The sequence below is a fragment of the Mustela nigripes genome, chromosome 14, assembly GCF_022355385.1.
Source record: "Mustela nigripes isolate SB6536 chromosome 14, MUSNIG.SB6536, whole genome shotgun sequence".
Classification (NCBI taxonomy): Eukaryota; Metazoa; Chordata; class Mammalia; order Carnivora; family Mustelidae; genus Mustela; species Mustela nigripes.
In genome coordinates this window covers 98246380-98270177 of record NC_081570.1, presented here as the reverse complement: position 1 = coordinate 98270177, position 23798 = coordinate 98246380, and the positions used below count along the sequence as shown (strand labels likewise).

Genomic DNA, 23798 nt, shown 5'->3' with positions numbered 1-23798 from the left:
AAGTTTTATAGTCCCACATATTTGTGCAGTGATATCCTGCCAGGGCTGAATCCAGAATTGAACCAAAAATAATTGAAACTGTACCCATCCTTAGTCCATCTCAAATACTAACAGTATTTAAAAGGTAGCAGCCACTCAGGAGGTTAGAGATGGGGCTAAAATCAGGTGAATTCCATGTAGTAAGACCTGCTACCCAGCTTCAGCTCAACTTGACTCGATGAGGAATCTGAATGTTCAGCCTCTCAATCTAATTACCAGAGAGAGGAATGTTTATAATCTCAGAAATATATAAAGAAAAACAAACACAAAGTGTATCTAGTTTATCTTTTCTTCTACTCTTCTTTTATAGGCAGTGTCGCGAATATGATTAAAAATTACAAGGTAGTAGGGATGATTGGCTGGCTCAGTGGGAAGAGCATGTGATTCTTGATTCTTGATTTTGGGATTGTGAGTTTGATCCCACAGTGGGGGTAGAGATTACTTAAATACATACATACATAAATTAAAATTACAAGACACTAGAAGAAAATAAAATGTGAGCCATAATGAAGAGAAAAAAAAGTCAATAAAAGGAAACCTAAAGGTGACACAGTTGTTGGCATAGCCAACAAGGGCTTTAAGATTATTATAAATAAATTAAATAATATGCAGGAAAAAAATAAATGGGTGAAAATATGGAGTATTTCAGAAAAGGAATGGAAGTGTTAGAAGAACTGGATAGAAAATTTGAAGCTGAAAAATACAATATCTGAAATAAGAATTATTAGATGGACTTAAAATCAGATTGGACTTTGACCTGTAGAATGTTTAATGAACTTGAAAACAGGTCAGTAGAATTTATCTAAACTGAAACAGAGAAAGAAAAAAAAAGGTGAAAGAAAATAAATGAACAGAGCACAAGTAACCTGTGGAATAATATTAAATCATCTAACATATGTGTAGTTAAAGTCTTAAAAGGAAAAGAGAAAGAATGGGGCTTAAACTCACGACCCCAAGATCTAGAGTTGGATGCTCTACCGACTGAGCTGGCCTGCTGCCCCAGGATATAACTTTGTTCAATAAAATCCACCCATTTTAAGTGTATGGTCGGTTAGTTTTGACAAATGTATACGCCCTTGTAACTGCCATCCCAACCAAGATATATTTTCATCACCCCCAAAAGTTCCCTCATACTCTTTTGAGGTTAGTTCTCACCCTCCTGGCCCTAGACAGCTACAGATCTGCTTTCTTTCATTATAGATTAATTTTGGCTGTTCTTTAATTTCATATAAATGGAATCATACTTTATGTACTTTTTTGTTTATGGATGTTTTTGGGAGATGTCTGCATTGTGCATATGGTGGGTTTTGTTCCTTTTCATTGCTGAGGAATATCCTGTTGCATGAATATATTACACTTGGTTTATGTATTCGCTTGTCGATGGCCTTTAGGCTGTTTCTAATTTGGGCTGTTCTGAATAAAGATGCTGTGAATATATTTATGTAGAAGTATGTGTGTGAACATAGCATTTTTCTTTCACATGAAATACCTACAAGTGAAATTGCTCCTTCATACGGCAATCATATGTTTAATTTTATAGGGAACTGCCAAACTGTTTTCCAAAGTGTGTACCATGTTACAACGGCACAGTGTTTGAGAGTTCCAGGTACTCCCATACTTAGTATCCTTTCACATTTTAACCATTCTAGTGGGTATGTAGTGGTATCTTGGGTTTTAATTTGCATGTCTTTAATGACTAATGATAGTGTACCACTTTTCAGGTACTTTATTTTACTAACTGGCTACTAATAAAATCTTTTGTAAAAAGATCACATCTGATGCATATTTTAATTATATTGTTTGCCTTATTCATTTGTAATATTTATATGTTGTGGATTTAAATGCTTGTCAGATATATGTAGTTTGAATATTCTCTGCCTCTTTGTGGCTTGCTGTTTCATTTTTAAAACATACTTAGAAGAGTGCAAGATCTTAATTTCTTCCTTCTGTGGGTTTGTGCTTTTTATGTCCTAAGAAATCTTTTCCTTAGGGTACCTCGGTGGCTCAGTGGGTTAAGCCTCTTCCTTCAGCTCAGATCATGATCTCAGGTCCTGGGATCGAGCCTCACATCAGGCATCTTGCTCAGCGGGGTGCCTGCTTCTCCCTCTCCCGCTGCCTTCCTCTTCGCCGACTTGTGATTTTCTCTCTGTCAAATAAATAAATAAAATCTTAAAAAAAAAAAAAACAAGAAAGAAAGAAAGAAAAGAAAAGAAAAAAATATTTTCCTTCTCTAAAAAATTTTTTTGTCTATTTTTTCTTCTAGGAGGTTTATAGTTTTATTTGTTGGGTTTAGGCTTATGATATATTTCAAGTTAACTTTTGTAAATGCTGTGTAATGGTCAAGGCGAATTTTTTTTCCCTGTAAATATCCATTTGTTCCAAAGCAATCTATTGGAAAGATTATTTTCCCCCAGCTTTGTGGAAGTCTATTGACTATATTAAGTGTCGGTCTCTTTCTAGACTCTGTACTGATCTGTTGATCCATTTGCTTCTGTTTTCACTAATACACATTGTCTTGATTATTGTAGCTTTACAGTGTCGAAATCAATAGTATATGTTCTTCAACTTTCTTATTTTTAAAAAAGTTTTAGGCTATTTGAGGTCCTTTGCATTTCCAGATAAATTTAAGAATCAGCTTGTCAATTTCTGCAACAAAGCTACTGTGATTTTGATTAGGAGTGCGTTGAATCTACAGCTCAATTTTGAGAGAATTTGATGTCTTAACAAAATTTAATCTTCTTGTTCATTAATGTGATGGATCTCTGTTTATTTAGTAGCTCTTTAATTTTTTTTCTTAGCAATATCTTGTATTTTCAATGTACAAGTTTTGTACCCCTAAGCATTTCATGATTTTTATGCAACTTTTTATGTTATTTTACATTTCACATTCCAATTATTTATTCCGTGTATGTATAAGTACAATTTCTCCCTTACATATTGATCATGTATCCTGAGACCTTGCTAAATTCCCTGATGAATTTTAGTAGATTGTTACTGTAAATTTCTTAGGAATTTCTGTTTTTTTTTTTTTAAGATTTTATTTATTTATTTGACAGACAGAGATCACAAGTAGGCAGAGAGGCAGGCGGAGGGAGACGGTGGAAGCAGGCACCCTGCTGAGCAGAGAGCCCAATGTGGGTCTCGATCCCAGGACCCTGGGATCATGATCTGAGCCAAAGGCAAAGGCTTTAAACCACTGAGTCACCCAGGCGCCCCTCTTAGGACTTTCTACATATACAATCTTGTTTAATTTCTTTTCCGTTTTTTTTTCTTTTCCCTTTTTTATGCCATAAGTTTATTTACAAACGTATTATGCTGAATTCGAGTTTGACTCATTTTTCAAAGAGATTGAACCTCTTAAATGTTCCTTTTCACATCTGTTTAATGGATTAATTAAAACATCCTTATTTCTTAAGCAGCTGGTGTCTTACTATTAAAAAAAAAAAAAGGTACTGCAAATCCAGAGTACACAGTTATCATAATCAGTAACTACTACTTGTTTTCCACTGAAAATGACAAATTCTTCCCTAAGCCCTTTTCATAGTGGCTACGACAGACCACATAGGTTGTGAACCACTAGATGGTCTGTCCCAATGTAGCACTGTAGGGAGTTCTGTAAAAGGTGTAGGGACCCAGGATCAATGGCAGCACCACACCAAGTCCTCCTCTTTTTCACGACCTTGTTCCTCAGTGTGTCAGAGCCGAAAGGGCACTTTCCCTATCGAAATGAAATAAGAGTATTGAATAAAAGCAGTGAAAGAAGATATCCTTGCCTTTTCCCAGTCTTAAGGGAAAGGTGTCAAATCTTTTGCCACTTAGTGTAATATTACCTTGGTTTTTTCATAGTTGCCATTTATCAGACTGTGGAAATTCAATTTCTGATTTGCTAGAAGGTTTTTTCCCCCAATTATGAATAAGTGTGAAATTTTTTCAAATGCTTTATTGCATCTACTAAGATAATTACAAGGGGACTTTTTTCTTTATCTCATAAATATAAAGATTTTTTTATTTTAAAGCAACTTTGCATTCTCTTATAATCTACTTAGTCATGACTCCGTATTTTTTGTGTTTATTTATGACTTTTATTCGCTGATGTTTTGAAAGGACCTTCACATGAGTTCATGAGTTCTGTTCTATATTTTTCTTCCCTTGTAGTGTCTTTGGTTTTCCAACAGGGTAATGTTGGTCTTACAAAATGAGTTAAAAATGTTTCCTCTTCTGTTCTCTGGAAGAGTTTGTATAAGATTAGTATTATGTCTTTGAATGTTTAATAAAATTAACAAGTGAATGTTTAATAAAATTAACAAGTGAAGCTGTGTGGACCTGGAGTTTTTTTAATGTAAGGCTTTCAATTAAAATTTTAATTAAAAAAAATAGAGACACTCAGAATTCCTGTATCTTCTTGTGTCTGTTTTGGCAATTTATATCTTTCAAGGAATTTGTCCATCTCATTTAAGTTGTCGAATTTACTACAACAAATTTATTCATAATCATTCTTTATATCCTTTTATGAAAGATCTGTAGGTAATGACCCCTTTTTCATTCCTCATACTTTTAATTTGTGCCTTTTCTTCTTTTTTTCTTTGTTCAGCCCACTTAGATGTTTATCAATTTATTGACATCTCAAATAACTTTTTATGTTTCATTGATTTCTTTGTTGTTCGGTGGTTGTTATTTCATGAATATTTACATCTTACTATTTTCTTCTACTTGCTTTGAGTTTAATTTACTTTTTATTCCTTCTTAAGAAACAACCTTAAATCTTTGGGATTTTTTTTTTCAGATATAAGTGGAATAATGACATTCAAATTTCACTATAGGATTTAGAAGCATGTAATATTGAAAAGGATGGTACATTGCAGGATGGGCAGTAGGATAATTTAGACAGATGTGAATGTAGAGCATTAATCTGGAGAATAATTTAAAATGATGACTTGAGGGGCACCTGGGTGGCTCAGTGGGTTAAAGCCTCTGCCTTCGGCTCAGGTCATAATCCCAGGGGGATTATGAAGTGAGGCCCATTTAGGGCTCTCTGCTCAGCAGGGAGCCTGCTTCCTCCTCTCTCTCTCTCTCTCTGCCCACTTCTCTGTGTACTTGTGATCTCTGTCTGTCAAATAAATAAATAAATTTTTAAAACTTTAAAAAAATAAAGTGATGACTTGAAACTTAATGGAATACAATGTGTTTTAACTTGAAACAGCAAGATACAGTGTTTCCAAACTTTTTTTCTTTTTATAACATAAGAATTTCCAAATATCTTGGCATTTTCCAGATATCTTTTGATTATTTATTTTTAATTAAGTTCCATTGTGTGTTAGAGAATCATTCTCAGGATGACTTCAGTCATTTAAAATTCATTAAGTTTTATTTTATTGTCCAACATATGGTTTACTGGTTAATATTCCATGTATGCTTGAATATATGTTCTATTGTTGTTGGGTGCAGTGTTCTAAAATGTCACTTAGGTCAAGTTGATTAATGGTGGTATTCAAGTCTTTTATCTATTTCCTGATTTTCTGTCAATGGGGCTATTACTCATGAAGAGTAATGAAATCCTCAGTAAAATTACAGATATGTCCATTTGTCCTTTTGGCTCTACATTTTTTGCTTCTTACATTTTGAAACTGTGTTATGATGTACATGAACATTTAGGATTATTCAATCTTGGGGGCACTTGGGTGGCTCAGTCATTAAGTGTTTGTCTTCAGCTCAGGTCATGATCCCAGGGGATTGAGCCCACATTGGGCTTCTTGCTAGTCAGAAAGCCTGCTTTTCCCTCTGCCACTCTCCATGCTTGTGTTCCCTCTCTTGCTGTGTCTCTCTGTCAAATAAACAAATAAAATCTAAAAAAAAGTGGGGGGGAGGATTATTCAGTCTTATTGACGAATTGTTTCCATTTTTGTTTGAAATGTCTTTATCTCTTTATCTCTGCTAGTATTTCTTGGCCTAACCTCTTTATTGTAACAGAAGTGTCTTGAAATTCAAAATGCAGTTCTTAAAGAAGTGCAGAGTTAGGTCTTGTTTTTTTGTTTTTTAATCAAGTATGATCATCTTTGCCTTTTATTTAGAATTCAGCTCATTTTCAGTTAACATAATAATTAGTATGGTTAGATTTAAGTGTAGTCTTGCTATTCATTTTTTTTTTAAAGATTTTATTTATTTATTTGACAGAAATCACAAGTAGATGGAGAGGCAGGCAGAGAGAGAGAGAGAGAGAGAGAGAGAAGCAGGCTCCCTGCTGAGCAGAGAGCCCGATGCGGGACTCGATCCCAGGACCCTGAGATCATGACCTGAGCCGAAGGCAGCGGCTTAACCCACTGAGACACCCAGGCGCCCGCTATTCTTTTTCTGTTTCTGTTTGGGTTGGTTTTTTTTTTTTTGATTTTTTGGTTTTTTGGGGTTTTTTGGTGGTGGTGGTGGTGGTGGTTCTTGCGGTTTTTCCTCCTCCCTGCCACCCCTGTCTTTTTCTGCACTGAGTATTTTTTTAGAATTCGATTCTAAAGTGATTGCTTTAGAGTTCACAGCATACAACTTTAATCTTTCCCCTTCAGATAATCTACTACATGGGCTCCTGGCTGCCTCAGCCAGAGGAACATGCAACTCTTTTTTTTTTTTTTTAAGATTTTATTTATTTATTCGTCAGAGAGAGAGAGAGAGAGCAAGCACAAGCAGACAGAGTGGCAGAGGGAGAAGCAGGCTCCCTGCGGAGCAAGGAGCCCGATGTGGGACTCGATTACAGGACGCTGGGATCATGACCTGAGCCGAAGGCAGCCGCTTAACCAGCTTGAGCCACCCAGGCGTCCCAGGAACATGCAACTCTTGATCTTCACGTTGTGTGTTTGAGTCTCATATTGGATATAGAGATTACTTAAAAATAAAATCTTAAAAAAAAATGTACTACTTTATGCATAAAGTAAGAAATTTATATATATCTTTCCATTTTCCTTTCCCTCCTTTGTACTCTTCTTACATTTTATTCCCACATTGCTATAAATTCCACAATATAGTGTAGACAGTGCCAGCTTCATGGGCAGACAATCAGTGTAGCTATACAGGGTCCTGCACTCAAAAGGGCCCTTGTGGGGCTTTATGCTCTGTTGCAGACATCTTGAAATTCTGATAAATTAATCTTTGAATTTGTGGGTTTGTTTGCTTTTAAAGATTATTTATTTATTTGACACAGAGATAGAGAGCACAAGTAGGCAGAGCAGCAGGCAGAAGGAAAGGGAGAAGCAGGGTCTCTGCTGAGCAGGGAGCCCACTGTAGGATTTGATCCCAGGACCCTGGGATCATGACCTGAGCTAAAGGTGGATGCCTAACTGTCTGAGCCTCCCGCTTTTAAGACCTTTCAAAAGCTTTGTTAGGGGGCGCCTGAGTGGCTCAGTGGGTTAAAGCCTCTGCTTTCAGCTCAAGTCATGATCCCAGGCTCCTGGGATCAAGCCCTGTGTCGGGCTCTCTGCTCAGCGGGAAGCCTGCTTCCTTCCCTCTCTGCCTGCCTCTCTGCCTACTTGTGATCTCTGTCTGTCAAATAAATTAAAAAAAAAAAAAAAAAAGCTTTGCTAGGGTAGTTCTAAAGTAGTCTTTATTGTAGGGCTAATTTAGCCCTGCTGACAAGCCATGCCCTCCTAACGTCCTTACTGAATTGCCTGGGTGTTCAATAAGTCTGCTCCTCTGTAGATCATTGGAAGTTGGACATTTCCCAGCCCTTTGTGAACTCTGGGTATTAATCAGCTTCCAGGTCCCCTATAGTTGTTCTTTCCCCAGTAATTTGTTTCCAGCAGTGTTACCCTGTGCCTTAACAGCTTAGTATTTAAACCAAGACTCCAGGGATCCTACATAGATTTCTGGAGCTTTTTCTGTGTTGTTCCCTCCTATCTGATATGGGGCCCCGAAAATGCCATGTTTCTTAGCCCCTCCAAACTCTGATCCATTTATCTGTAACTCAGCAAGCGTATCATGTTCTGTGCTATTTTCTGGAAAGAGCCTCCAAGGTGAAAACTGAGCCAACATAGTGCCTGCCTCATTTGTTTTTCTTCATTGAGAGGTTACAGTCCTGTGTTGTCCTGTTATCCAATATCAAAAGCATTTATTTTATTTAATCTGTAAGTCTGGTTTTGTAGTTATGCTGGGAAAGCAAGTCTAGTTCAATGACTTTTGTGGCCGGTGGTAAGAGTCTTTCTTGTCCCTTTCATCATTTTTCTTTCTTTTTTTTCTTTCTTTCTTTTTTTTCATTTTATTCATTGATTTGACAGACAGAGATTACAGGCACACAGAGAGGCAGGCAGAGAGAGAGGAAGGGAAGTAGGCTCCCCACTGAGCAGAGAGTCCGATGTGTGGCTTGATCCCAGGACCCTAGGATCATGACCTGAGCCGAAAGCAGAGGATTTAACCCACTGAGCCACCTAGTCGCCCCAGAATATGAACTTTTAAATTCATTTAAATTTCTCACAAATTCAGGACACCTGGGTTGCTCAGTCAGTTAAGCAGCTACTTTCGGCTTAGGTCATGATCCCAGGTTCCTAGGATCGAGTCCCACATTGGGCTCTTTGCTCAGCAAGGCATTTGCTTCTCCCTCTGCCTTCCTCTCCACCTGCTTGTACTCTCTCTCTCTTTCTGACAAATAAATAAAATCTTAATATTTGTTTATTTATTTGACAGACAGAGATCACAAGTAGGCAGAGAAGCAGGCAGAGAGAGAGGAAGAAGCAGGCTCCCTGCTGAGCAGAGGGCTTAATGCGGAACTCGATCCCAGGACCCTGGGATCATGATCTGAGCCGAAGGCAGAGGCTTTAACCCGCTGAGCCACCCAGGCGCCCCTTTCATCATTTTCTAATTGAGGTAAAATTCACATAAAAATATTAATCATTTAAGAGCATATCCTCAGGGCGCCTGGGTGGCTCATTTGGTTGAGCTTAGACTTGGTTTCAGCTCAGGTCTTGAACTCATGGGTTGTGAGACTGAGCCCTCACCCCTACCCCACATTCCCTAACCCTCCCCATTGCACCCCTGTTGGGCTCTGTGCTCAGCGCGAGTCTGGTGGAAGAGTTTCTCCTTCTGTCCCTCCCCCCACACTCACACAACTGCCCTCTCTCTTTGTCTGTCTAAAGTAGATCAGTCGTTAAAAGTATACTCTTACATCAGTTTTTAAATCAACTTTCAGAATGATCCAGATTCTTCCTATTTTGTCAGATATTTATGTTTGATCAAATAAAATGTTTTAAAGGATTTGAAGTGAGAAGCTTTCCCATGTAAGGCTTGAGTTAGTAAAACAGAGCATCAGTATTCTCTTTTCCAGAGAATTTCACTTACCTGAATGGACTCAAATTGGTTTCTTTTTAATATGTTAAGAACACAGAATCCTGTATATGATAAGTTATATTATACATTACATTTTAAGCTGATAAAGTACAGCTGATGGGTTTCTTGGATGAAAGTAAATCCTCAAGGAGCTACCTGGGTGGCTCAGTGGGTTAAGCCTCTGCCTTCAGCTCAGGTCATGATCTCAGGGTCCTGGGATAGAGTCCCACATCGGGCTCTCTGCTAGGCAAGGAGCCTGCTTCCTCCTCTCTCTCTCTCTCTCTCTCTCTCTCTCTCTCTGCTTGCCTCTCTGCCTACTAGTGATCTCTCTCTGTCAAATAAATAAAATCTTAAAAAAAAAAAAAGAAAGTAAGTAAATCCTCTAAATAAATAAATAAATAAATACAAGAAGACCTAGGGGTGCCTGGGTGGCTCAGTGGTTTAAAGCCTCTGCCTTCAGCTCAGGTCATGATCCCAGGGCCCGGGGATCGAGCCCCACATCAGGCTCTCTGCTCAGTAGGGAGCCTGCTTCCTGCCCTCCCACCCCACTTGCCTCTCTGCCTACTTGTGATCTGTCAAATAAATGGATAAAATCTTAAAAAAAAAAAAAAAAAAGGCGGGGGGTGGGGGGGACCTGATGAAGGATCACCTCTTTGGGAGCAAAGAATAAGGGAAAAAAAAGTTCAATTAGTACCCTTTATTCCAAGCATGGTATTTTATTATGCTTCTAAAACCATGCTTGATTTTTCATATTTGTACATCTTTTGTTCTGTCGCTGTTTCTTCTGTTGAGATACCCATTATGGTGATTGAGTGCTCTCCCTCCTCTTGAAGTTGTGAGTCCTGCCTGCTGCCTTAGTCATCTTTACTGGGAGGGAAGTCTGACTCATTTCGTGGTAATAAGAAAAAAAATCCCAAAAATTGTTGAAGTTGTCATATTTTCTCAGTCTCTGTTTTTGTTAGAACCATTGCAGCGAACTTGAGGAAGTAATCTCTAGGGATAAATGTGTGAGTTGGCCTGAGGGAGTTTGCCAAAAGATGAAGCTGTGGAGAGATCTAGGACTTGAAAACTGGGCCGGCACTTGGGGCTTGGAGTGTTTCTGGTAGAGGAGGTCAGCGCAAGGAACTGGGGATGTGAGGGGGGAGGGGTAGAAAGGAGCGCACGGAGCAGGAGAGCCACGCAGAGGGGGTGCTGGGGAGGAAGCTAACTCTGAATTCAATTCGGTTTAAGTCAGACATGAGATGCCTCTTGGTTTGGGGAGTGATTCTTATTTTTTGGAGGGGACAGAATCAGAGAACTTGTATATGAGAATAGACAAGCCACATTATAAAGAGTTTAATCTGTCAAAAATTGGAACTGTGAAGTCAGATACAAAGGTAAATTCTCGGTACTGTCTAGGTAGATACCTGTCTAGTTAGAATGCATTAAAACTTTTTTGTTTTTGAAATCATTTGTCCATATTTTGAAAGTTGCCGTGTATCAGTACGTATGTTTAGGAGCAAGTAGCATTTGTTTATAATGCCCACGTCTGTTAGGAGTGTCTTAGGTTCCTCTGCTACCTGATTGCCACTGAAACACCATCAATACACATCATTCATAATTGTGTGTGAAGTCCATAAATCTAGCGTTTGTTGCTCGTGATCTTCAAGTTAAAAATTTCTTTGTTCCTGCGGTCTCTGGGCGGCTCAGTCAGTTAAGCCACTGCCTTCAGCTCAGGTCATGATCCCAGGGTCCTGGGATCAAACCCTACATCGAGTTCCCTGCTCAGGGTCTGCCTCTCCCTTTCCCTCTGCCTGCTGCTCTACTTGTGCTCTCTCTGTATCTCTCTGTCAAATAAATAAATAAAAATCTTAAAGAAAAAAAAATTCTTTGGCCCTTAAATTTTTTTAGCCCTAGCAAATTTGATCTTTCTTCCCAGTTTGATCCATTCGTACCTTGCAGTCATTCATACATTACATACATTCACATATTAACAAAGGAAAGGTAAAGAAAGCATTGACAAAGACTGCTGAAAACCTCTACTAGGCTCCTAGGAGAGAGAAAAATACAGTTGACCCGTGAATGACACAGGTTTGAATTGTGCAGGTTCACTTCTAGGTAGATATTTTGCGATAAATACAGGACAGCACTGTAAATATATTTTCTCTTCCTTAAGATTTTCCTTAATATTTTCCCTGGTTTTTTTTTATAAGAATACAGTATATTTAAAAAAGAATACAGCATATAATATGTGTAACATACAAAATATGTGTTAATCAGCTGTTAATGTTATGGGTAAGGCTTCTTCCTGCCATCTGTAGGCTGTTGGTAATTAAATTTTGGAGAAGTCAAAAGTTATATGCAGATTTTCACAATAGACCATGTCTGTTGTGAGGAAAACGTGAGTCTCAAGCACACTCTAAAATCCTTAGGACTACTCTATAAACATCAGAAGTGACAAAATGATTTTCAGTTTAATAGTGAGCGGTGGCTGATTGGGCCTTCACATTGTACGCATTAGTCTTTATGGACAGTTCTGGGCCTGGGCCCCAGATGGTGTGGGCAGGTCACGCACAGCAAGGGCTGGGGACTGTGGTGGCGGTGGCAGCAGCCAAAAAAAGAAAGAGTTCTGCGACAACAGCTTTGGTATTTCGGGGCTTAGGGTTTGTTTTTTTCCACCCACATTAGTTTAATATCTTAAGGTTATTTAGAATGATTTTTTTTTTTTTCATTCAGTCCTCATCAGAGTCTATTTGCAGGCCAAGCTGATTTTCCTACAAGCTTGTGGGCATGTTTGAAAGGAAAGTTGATGGAAGCCCTGATTAGCAATTGTCCCACCTAGAATAAATTTTGCGTGTGAATTGTGTATCAGTTTTGGTCAGCTGCCCTGACAGAGCTGGGCCAAGATATTTTCCTGCCTGTTAATCAAGGCCCCACAGACAAAGCTCAAGGAAGGATGACCCCTGCCTCAGGAAGTTTTGAATCAGTTGCTATTTATAACCAGTATACAGTAGAACTTGAGATCAGGTCTTTACTCAGTTGATAAGAAAAGTTCTATGCCAAGTTTTACATTTGAGGAAACATTTATGGGCCTAAATGAGTGAAGCCTGTCTGTGAAAGGAAGGACTGTGACAGTGCCTGCAAGTATTTTTGCCGATTTGGGTCAAGGGTGTGGTGGCTGCAATGTGCAAAAGTTCAGTGGGTGACAAAATAAAGTTAGGATATTTTAAAGCAAAGCAACTGATAGTTGATGGCACATTGACTTGTCGTTAGCACTGTGTGTATGGAGTCCTGTGCTGCAAAATGGGAAAGTTGAAATAAAGGTATGTTGAAATAAGGGCTAGTATTATCTCCCAACACAGAAGAGGAGGAAGAAATTAGGTATTGATGTGTTTCCAGACTAACTGGATCTTTCTCTGGGTGTATGCATAAACTTATTAGTTATTTGGGAGGTATTTCTATATATGTATGCTTTTTATAATACTCTGATGGGTCTTGTTTTGTTAAGAGAAGTTTTCATAAGGAATTGATTTTACAAAGTAATATTGTATACTACTATATGTAATTTCTTATAAAACCTCCTTCTATGTAACTTAAGGAAATTAAATACGGCAGAACATTAAAGCTGACAATTTGAGAAATATCACAAGGTAGTTATTTTCTCTGTGTTCTAGCACCATCTTAGGAATGCCTTTATGGAGTTGAATGATTTAGTGGATGACAAGTATATTTTTACACATGCAGTGTAAATGAATTGTTTAGGGAGAGATAGGCAGTGTTTTAGTGGACTTTAGGAAATTATACAACTGTGTTAACATATGATTGTCTCTTTTTAATAGGAATATTCAACATAAAGTTGCAGCCGTTTTCCACAGGATCAGTAATCAAGATTTTTCTTTTTAAAAAGAGATTTCCAGGTTAAAGATGAAAGGAAAATGCTGGAATTGTTTGGATACTAAGTGACAGGATAAAGAGTGCGGTATTTCACAGTTACTTACAATGGAGCCTCAGTAAAATCCGTACTCTGTCATGCACCCAACTGGGAACATGGATGCCGGTTTTTCTCGTTCTGCTGTTCAGACACTGTCAAGAAGCCACTGCAAAAATATCAAACAAAAAATTTCTCAGTGGGAAGGAAGAGCTAACGGTATATCTAATCCAGAGAAGTGGCATCCGAAGGACTTTGGAGTGAGATATACTAACTGCCATCAAGAGATTCTTCTTAAGAAAAGTCCTGTTGCTGAGGCAAAGAGCAAGAAGTTGGATATAACCAACTCTCGAAGTGTTGGTCTAGACGTTAATGAAGATGCTAACAGCCCCGATCAAACTGAGGACGAAGGCGGGCAGTGTGGATGTGATGACCCACACCTCTTGAGAAATGAATCGGAATCCAGCTGGGTGTGTTCTAGGGTCAAACAGATTGAAAGCTGGAAAGGGGTTGTTCTGGATCCAGAGAGTTCCTTACCTCCGGGAAACTTCTATACCTCCCAGATACTGTGGAAGAAAATAGAAGCACTCCCCCCAGATAAAGTCTTAAATTTCGCTTTAGAACGCTGTGACTCTTCAGAAAAAGAAAATTTCAGAGTTCTGGATAGTTCATGTGGAATAACCAAGAGCTTAGAAAATATTTACTCTGAACCCGAGGGACAAGAATGCGGACCTTCTATAAATCCTTTGCCCAAACCTCGCAGGACATTCAGATATTTATCTGAATCCGGTGTTATGCCATCTAAGGAAAGAAACTGTGACAGAAAATACTGTGAAAATAATTCCTGCACAGAGGCTTCTTTGGCCTCTTCTCAGGAACCTGAACCAAAGAAATACAGCAGAAAAATCAGAGGGAGATCTAAAAGGTGTGTTTTTATTTGCTCCGTAATGATTTCTAAGTATTGCCCTTACAGAGCTGCTGAGCTGCTTTTCTCTTTTCAAAGCCATTTTCATTTCCCTGCCTGGGTTACATGCCTAGTTTGATTTTACAGATGTTGATTAACCCAAGGGAAAAGTACCTACAAAAGGAAATAATACCTAAGACAATTTGCGGACATAAGAACATCGGGAAAACTTGCATTTTGTATCATGTAAGAATGTGTAGGGAAGTAAGTACGTTCTTCTGCTTCATTTAGGACATGCTGGTCTTGGCTTCACTTTTCATCAGAGTGAATTTTATAAAGTTATGCAATAAAGAACGTGAATGTAGTTGGCCAAAGGCCTCCAGTTTTCTCATGGCGTATATAAGGTATCAGCCTAGTTTATTATTCTTAGGTATATGATAAAACACCTTTGTAATTTTGCATGCAAGTCCTTTACTTACTGATTTCTAGCATACCAATTTAAAGAACACTAGCGTTTCATTTATTTATTTTTTAAAGATTTTTTTTAAAGATTTTATTTATTTATTTGACAGACAAATCACAAGCAGGCAGAGAGGCAGGCAGAGAGAGAGGAAGGGAAGCAGGCTCCCCACTGAGCAGAAAGCCCTATCCCGGCTCGATCCCAGGACCCTGAGACCATGACCTGAGCCGAAGGCAGAGGCTTTAACCCACTAAGCCACCCAGGCTCCCCATTTTTGAAAGATTTTTTTAAATTTATGTATTTAACAGACAGAGATTGCAAGTAGACAGAGAGGCAGGCAGAGATAGAGGAGGAAGCAGGCTCCCAGCTGAGCAGAGAGCCCAGTGTAGGGCTCGATCCCAGGACTCTGGGATCATGACCTGAGACGAAGGCAGAGGCTTAACCAACTGAGCCACCCAGACGCCCCAAGAACACTAGAGTTTTAAAACAATATAACTTTAAAACATATCTCCTTTCTTAAGGAAATCCTTTGAATTTGAGGATATTCAGCACTTTCGAAATCGGAGCTCACAGAAAATTCATGAAGAACTTGGAAGAAATTCCGGCTCGGCACTTTATTACACACAGTCGGAGGACAATATCTATGAGGATATAATATGTACGTGTCCACAAACTTTGCAGTTAAATTTAATGAGTATGTACTTGGTGGGGCCCTTAACTGTAGGATGATATTTTCTTTTATAATCAAGCGTATGTTGCTGTAGCTGTTTCTTTTATTTTTTTTTTTTAAGATTTTATGTATTTATTTGACAGAGACACAGGGAGAGAGGGAACACAAGCAGAGAGAGTGGGAGAGGTAGAAGCAGGCTTCCCACCACAGAGCAGAGAACCTGATGCAGGGCTGGATCCCCTGACCTGGGATCATGACCTGAGCCAAAGGTAGACAAGCTTAACAACTGAACCACCCAGGCGTCCCACTGTTTCTTTTAAATATGGAAACTTTTGTCATATAAATTCTTTTATTCGTTTTTTTTTTAAGATTTTATTTATTTATTTGAGAGAGAGACAGAGAGAGCATGAGCGAGGAGAAGGTCAGAGAGCAAAGCAGACTCCCCATGGAGCTGGGAGCCTGATGCGGGACTCGATCCCGGGACTCCGGGATCATGACCTGAGCCGAAGGCAGTCGTCCAACCAACTGAGCCACCCAGGCGTCCCAAAATTCTTTTATTTTTGAATGGTTTTTGTAGCCAGTTTAGTGGACTGCTGAGTTCAGAAGTAGATGTTTATAATATATAGTATTTTGAGAATTCTTTTAGCTTGGTGGGATGCCTGAGTGGTTTTCAAGCTTAAAGGGCCAGCAATATAGACTAGGGAGCCGAACATAGTTCTTTATTTCTCCTCCTAGCTGTAGTCCCTTTGTTTCCATGTAACTGTGTTTCTCTAAACTTTGTTTTCCCATTATTTTTCAAGATCCCGCCAAAGAAAATCCCTATGAAGACATTCCAGTGCACCCTTTACCCATGTGGAGATCCCCTTCAGCTTGGAAGCTACAACCCCCAAAAAGTGCTTTCAGAACACCAAAGGTAAAACCAAAGGATCAGTATGAGAAAACATTATATGTAATTAACCTAAGAAAACCCAAGATTCTTGTTTGTGATCCCCAAAAAATGTTAAAGTGGTTTAACTAAGGCCAAGATGAAGAGGCACTGAAATATGGGTCTTGTTGGTAGTGGTGGTTTTTGTGTTCTTTGTGGGGTTGTGGGGGGCAGCACACAACTTTTTATTTTCTTTCGTTTTGGGGTTTCTGTTCACTTACTAGCACTTCAAAAATATGAGATTACGCATACCTTTAGACAAGCTACTAGCTTTTCGTTTCACTGTAGTTACCACAGCTCCCTATTAGTCCCACAACAATCTGTGCCCTAAATTACCTGACTTTTCCCTGAAAGCATTCGTCACCCTGGCAGGCAAAGACTGCCTTGAGTTAATGAGGACTCTGAGTTGTTGTTTTCTGGAAATGTGATGACATCTTTGTAGAACATTGGATTAGAAACCTGATAAATGACTTTACAAATGGGGAAAAAGAAATTCTGATATCCTCAACTGAGGTGACTTTAAAGACAAAAGACGTGGTTTTCTGAGATAACTTGACTTTGACACATTGTCATTCCCTACATGATCTTACCCTTACCAATACATCTTCTCCTGTTTTAGCTTCCTCCCAAACCACATTTCCTCAACCGGAAGACTATGGAACTGAAGAGCTCCCAAGCTTATTTACGGTCAAAGCTCACAAAGGATACCACTTTGCCTGTCACTTTAACTGAATGGAAGCTTTTCCGAGCTGGAGAAGTTGCAAACAGGAAGAGGAAAAATCTTCCAAGGGTAAGGACTCTAGTACTTTCATTCTTTGACTCTTACTTCATTTCCATAAATGAGAATAAATACACTTTAGACTGAAATGAATAATAGGTTAGAACTGATCTACTGGAGGGGCAGCTGGGTGGCTCAGTGGGTTAAGCCTCTGCCTTCAGCTCAGGTCATGATCTCGGGGTCTTGGGATTGAGCCCTACATTGGGCTCTGCTCAGCCAGGAGCCTGCTTCCCCCTCTCTCTTTGCCTGTCTCTCTGCCTACTTGTGATCGCTCTCTCTGTGTTAAATAAATAAATAAAATCTTAAAAAAAAAAAAAAAAAGGACTGATCTACTGGAATGAGAAGATTTGGAAAGCAGCCTTAAAGTTTAGGTTTTTGCTCATGAAAGAAGAATGCATGAGTGCCTTTTGCCAGGGCTTTTTTATGGATTTGGAAAATTGATTTTAGATGGAAGGTTTCACTTCAGTTACCTTAGTTCTCATTAAAATCAGCTGTCTGTTTTAAGGAAGCACTAGAATCTCATGTAAGAGGACATTCTGTTAAGCTGGCTACAGTGTTGTTCTTTTCTTTCTTTTTTTTTTTTTAATTAAGATTTTATTTATTTATTTAAGAGAGAGAGAGTGCACAAGCCGGAAAGAGGCAGAGGGAGAGAGAGAAACAGACTCCCTGCGGAGCAGGGAGCCGGGCATGGGGCTCCATCCCAAGACCCTGGGATCATAACCTGAACCAAAGGCAGACGCTTAACCGACTGAGCCACCCAGGCGCCCCAGTGCTGTTATTTTCACTCACTCATTTAGTTGCTGAAGTGAACACTTTTATGCCTGAGTTTACAGATTTTCAGTAATCACAAAGTATATGCCTTTAATTTTGGACAAAAATTTCCATTTGGGGGAAGAAGAAAGAAATCTGACTCTTGCTTGGGAATAGAAATTATCAGCAATTACATTAAATAAATTATTTTTCTCTCAAGGGAGAAAAGGCAGTAAATCTAAACCATCTCAGACAGAGCTATTAGGACCAAAATGAAGAAATTGGGATTATTTATAAACAGATATATATTTTTTTAAGGAGAGACCCTTAAAAAAGTGCATGAAAATATTTTTAAATTCTTTGTTACTTTGTTCTTCTATAATTTAGAACGTCTTCAGGATAACTCTGCAGAAATGAAAAAAAAATCAGATCACTTAAATAGTATTCCTTCCCTTAATCCCATCTGAATGAACTGCATGTATTCATTTGGCACGCAGTTTTGGTACCTGATTTTAACATTAAACAAAAGTCCCAGCTGTTTTTTGGTTTAGTAACTGCTGATCGGTTCCTTGGGAAATATTCTGTTCCACAATACTTTAATTCTTCTGATCTATTTCCTGCCCCTCCCTCTTTATTATGTGAACAGTTAAAGACACACGGTTCTAAAAAAGCACCAAACACATCTCTCTCAGTGAAAGAAAAAAAAAGCAAACCTCTTCAGCTGTTTACTCTCCTGCATATGGTGAGGAATATGTAAGAATCTGACGTTTAAAGAATGGCTAGGCTTTCTAGAGTAGTTCTGTCCTCTGATCTGTCATGCCAGCACAACAAAGCAGCCTCCTGCATGGCCCAGAGACAACAGATAATGTGTTCACAGGGGCGAGAGTACAAACACAGAAGGGACTGCCTTTAAGACGTGATTCTCGGGGGCACCTGGGTGGCTTAGTCGTTAAGCGTCTGCCTTCAGCTCAGGTCATGATCCCAGGGTCCTGGGATAGAGCCCCGCATTGGGGTGCCTACTCAGCGAGGCACCTGCTTCTCCCTCTCTCACTCCCCCTGCTTGTGTTCCCTCTCTCTCTGTGTCAAATAAATAAATAAAATCATTAAAAAAAAAAAAAGACATGATTCTCAGAATGACATTAACAAATATTTGGGAGTAATGGATTGTAGATTTCAGTGAGACCGATGGAAATTTGCAGTGCTTTTAATATCATGCCTCGGTGTTTTAGGTACTGTGGATCCCCGAGTACTCAAAGCTCTTTCTCTTCCTAACTTGGGTGATGTGATCCAGCTTTTCCTTTTCTGGTTATTTCCTCAAAGGCCTTTGGAGAAGTGAGTGGGGGGAATGTGGTGATGAATCCTTGATGACCAGGCAGGAATAAACTATTAGCGACCCTCCTTGGATTAAATCCTTTTAGGATGTTCTGTTTGCAATACAAAATTTTGACTTTTGAGTATCTTCAGCCACAGCATTCCATGAGGAAAGCAGTTTTCATTTACTTCCCCTTTGATGACTAGAACTATCCAGGAAGGAAAACCGGTTTCATGGTTTGAAAATCACTGATCTAGTCCATATGCCTCTTCCCCACCCTTCCTTTCTTTCCCTACTGTGAAAGCCTGTGTGGGATTATTTCCTAGAGTAGGTTTCCCAAGGTCTCATATTATTTGTGTCAACTGTATATAGCAGTATGGTTTCTATCATTTCGTTGGAAGAATATAATACTTCCTGCTGTACCCTACAGTATTTACTGGAAAATAAACGTAGGCTCCTCTTCCAAACTCATAAGCAAAATTACAATTTTATTACTTTATCTCCTGTTTCGAGAACAGACAGTTCCCTTTCCTTTATAATATTTGAGGCTCCTTTTGAGTATACTTTTCAAATACTGATTACTAATTACACTATTTTTAGGGGTGCCTGGGTGGCACAGTCAGTTAAGTGTCTGACTCTTGGTTTCAGCTTGGGTCATGCTCTCAGGGTCATAAGATTGAGCCACATGTCAGGCTCTGCGCTCAGCATGGCATCAGTTTAAGATTCTCTCTCCCTCTCCCTCCCATTTCACCCCTAGAGAACATGCTTTTTCTCTCTAATATAAGTACATAAGTCAATCTTTAAAAAAAGAAATAATTACACTATTTGGGTATGTCTCCAAAATACATGTTTGCTCTCATATGTCTTTCCTATAGCCCCTAACAATATCTTCTTATGTTGAATTCCCTTATTTTTTTAATAATGGTAATATTTAAGAACACTGGTAATTTTTCACTTGAATGGCAGCTATAAAATCTTTAAAAGAATAAACTCATCCAGAAATGTGGGAATAATCTGCATATTGGAAGCACATGTTTCTCACATGTTATTTTTCTTGCTCTGGGCTGATTCACTGCCTGTGGATTGCCAGGATTGCTAGAGAAACAAGGACAAAAAAGAAAACAGGAACATTTTTCTCAAGCAAATTTGTTGGTTCTTATGTTGCTAACAGTTGTAATTCTGGGCGTTAAATATGTTAAATCAGGATTAATGATTAAAGAAAAGCTTGGAATTTTAAGAAAGAAAGAGAAATATGCATGGAAAACTAATGAATTCCTTCTTTCATTTCTTTTTTAAGTGTATTTACCTAAGCAATCTCTACGCCCACAGTGGGGCTCAAACACAGGCTCTACCGACTGAGCCAGCCAGATACCCCAAATTCCTCCTTTTAAAAGTGACTGTTCATCAGCTTGATTTTTTTCTCTCTTTTAAAAAAGATTTTTTTATTTGAGTTTTGTTGACACATCTTTCCTTTTTTTTTTAAACCTACTCTGTGTGCATGTCTGTCTTTCTCTTACACAGCAGCAAAGAAAAAAATTCCAAGTAATGCTTACTAAGTGGAACCTGCTTTTTATACTAAAGTATATTTGAGAGCCTCCTATTTTTAGGATGTTTCTAAAATAAGTTATAATATTAGTGCTCCCAGTAGCAAAGAGAGTATTTGCTTTGACAAAAACTTTGTCAACATGATTATTTTCTTTTGCAAAGAATTCCAGGGAACAGAAATAACTGAGCCTTACCCTGACTTCCAAGTGGAATGAGTATTCTTCTTCCTACTCTGGACAATAGGGAAGGCTTGGTCAACAAGTAGAATGCAATAGGCAGATTTCTTGCATATTGTGACATAGAGTGACAAGGAATGTCTCTAAGAGCCTGTGCTGGATTCTGCTGGAAATGACATACCCTTTCCTTCTCCTCTTACCCATGTTGTATGGACTTTGTGTTAGAACAACATATCATCTTAATAAAGATCACTTTAGTTTCAAAATTTTTAAAATGTGAAGGGTTTTATGTATAAAAATGGATCTTTCTCTGAATGAGAATCACTAATTAATATCATCAGAACTTTGTATTGAATCTTTAAAAAGAAAAAGTAGGGGCACTGACTGGTTCAGTCAGTGGAATGTACAATTCTTGATCTGGGGTTGTGAGTACCAGCCCCAAGGTAAGTGTAGAGATCACTTAAAAAAGAAATCTTTAAAAAAACAAACAAACAAACAAACAAAAAAAAACAAAGAACAAGTTGGTGTTGGTTTTAACTTGTACTTTTTAAATCTTTTTTCAGCTTGTATTGAAAATCGCTGACATATTTGAATCTAAGAGAGGGAAAAAGAGGGTAAAGTTACAGCCATATACTGGAAAAGATGTACCTCCCTCAAAAGGTAAGAATTGTTCCCGATGTCCAGAGCTGTCAGGATTTGAGGGGAAAATCACATAACTTAATGTCTATGTGATTATAATTTTTGGTGTAGTTTCCTACCCTACTTCAATATAACTTTTTAAAAAAGATTTTGTTTATTTATTTGACAGAGAGAGAGAGACAGCAAACAAGGGGAGTGGGAGAGGGAGAAGCAGGCTTCCCACAGAGCAGGGAGTCCGATGCAGGGTTCGATCCCAGGACCCCGGGACCACAACCCAAGCCGAAGGCAGGTGTCCAACCAACTGAGCCACCCAAGTGGCCCTCAATATAACTTCTTTAGGATAAGGGATTATTTCTATTCTTCCTCAAATCTCTTTTATTTAGTTCTGTGGCAAGTAATAACAACGTAAACAAATTAAATAAGTTTAAAAATATTAGAAGCCAGTAAGACTGATTTTCTCTTTTAAAAAAAAAAAGACTAATCTTCATAGGCAGAATGTATCATTATTTTGTAATCCTACTTTGATTTATAGTCATTTATCAGTATTAACTTTTTAGTGGAGAAATGAGCATATTAGATATATATAGACTACAGGTGTGTGGTGCTCAACTGATAATCATCTACTCAGCTCAGTAGTTTTATCTGTCAGATGCCTAGAGAAAATTTACATTGTCTTTTTTTTTTTAAGATTTTTAAAAATTATTTATTTATTTATTTGACAGCGAGCGAGCGAGAGAGAGAGATCGCAAGTAGGCAGAAAAGCAGGCAGAGAGAGGGGGGGAAGCAGGCTCCCCGCTGAGCAGAGAGTCTGATGTGGGGCTCGATCCTAGGACCTTGAGACCAAGACCTGAGCTGAGGGTAGAGGCTCAACCCACTGAGCCACCCAGGCACCCCTAAAGATTTAATTTTTTATTTTAGGGAGAGCATGAGTGGGAGGGGCAGAGGAAGAGGGAAAGAGAATCTCAAGCAGGCTCAGCGCTGAACGCAGAGCCTGACATGGGGCTTTATCTCAGCCGCCTGAGATCACAACCTGAGCAGAAACCAGCAGTGGGATGCATAACCGACTGTGCCACCCAGGTGCCCCAAAACTCATCTTACTTAATCAAGAAACTTTCAGCATCCGTAGTAAGTTATTAGAATTTCATATGGATTCATGCAAGATTCTCAACTTGGCTGTCTGGCAAAGAATATGTAGAACTTAGCAATTTTTGTCAAGTGGGAAACAACAGCCAAGTCATACCACAGAAGAAAGTTTCCTATTTTTGCAGACATCCAAAGACAGCAATTTTTTAATTTCCCTTGAAAACCTATCCTCCATTCCAACAATTACTCTCTGAAAATAAAACCCTCTATGCTGCAATTTAAGACTTTTCTTCTTACTCTAAAATCAACTAGTCACCATTTTAGATACAAGTGTTCATATTTTTTTCCAGTTTTCATATTTTCAAAAGCAGTTATCAAAACATGTTCCAGTCGTCTCTTCTGCAGAAAAAATAATTTTGGTTGTTGTGACTCATAGATACCTTTTACAGAATGCAGTATTAGTTTTTCTACACCCTTTATCTCATGGACAACATCCGACAACACTAGGAGGCAGGGACTACCCTAATTTTATAGAGGAGGGAGCGGAGCCAGAGGAGGAAATGTCCGTTTGAAGGAAGGAGCATGGGACCATGAAATCTTATCCTTTATTATCACTAACAGTTACTCTCAATTTTTCTCATAACCCTTGATTTTTAGCAGTTTATTTCTTCTCCATGTGTATCTTTTATCCTCAACAAGGATATTGTCAAAGGCTTTGTGTTTGTGTAGTTCAGAACTAGATAAAGAAGATGAAAACTGATGCCAGTTACCATGCTGGACCCTTTCAGACACATTCTCATTAATTTTCTCAACAGCCCTATGTGGCAGATGTTATGTCACTGTTTCTAGATAAGGAAATACATTATAAATTTTAGGTTGTGTAAAATTTCAGGATACTGGGGCCCGGACAAATTCTTAGAGAACTTTACCATTTTCTCAGATTAATAGCAGTCTTCTAACAGGTGTACTGTCAAGTACAAGAGTCAATAAGACTCTCACTGAGCTCTTATTCTGTTTGTATGCCTTATTTATGCCTTAAGGATTAGGATTATTTTAGTAGACTTGACTCTAAGATAAGTTTTTGAAGAGCCAAACCCCCCCCCCTTTTTTTTTTGCTGTATCATTATTGAAAAAAAAAAATTCAACAGCATGAATGGCGAACTTCTAATAAGCACAAAAACAAAAAAGAAAGGAGCAATCTTCCCCACAACTGCATTTTTCTTTTGCATGGCTCAAAGAAAATACACATTTACCCCGTCTCTGGGAGCAGGTCCTCTAGTGGGTCTGAGGAATTTCTCTCATGCCTGAGGATC

At 38.7% G+C, this 23798-nt stretch overlaps 1 protein-coding gene and 1 pseudogene across 1 annotated transcript in view; one reads left to right on the top strand and one right to left on the bottom strand.

Annotated features, from left to right (window-relative positions):
- The window catches only part of DENND2C (DENN domain containing 2C), an 82426-nt gene that overhangs the window by 30516 nt on the left and 28112 nt on the right, over positions 1-23798 (top strand). The window contains exons 2-6 of the mRNA XM_059374333.1: positions 13155-14168; positions 15129-15265; positions 16078-16190; positions 16822-16992; positions 21327-21423. Of these exons, the coding sequence (XP_059230316.1) occupies positions 13345-14168; positions 15129-15265; positions 16078-16190; positions 16822-16992; positions 21327-21423 (1342 nt within the window). The 5' untranslated portion in view covers positions 13155-13344. The remainder of the gene's footprint in view (positions 1-13154; positions 14169-15128; positions 15266-16077; positions 16191-16821; positions 16993-21326; positions 21424-23798) is intronic.
- On the bottom strand, positions 3444-3883 carry LOC132002114 (cytochrome c oxidase subunit 7C, mitochondrial-like; annotated as a pseudogene).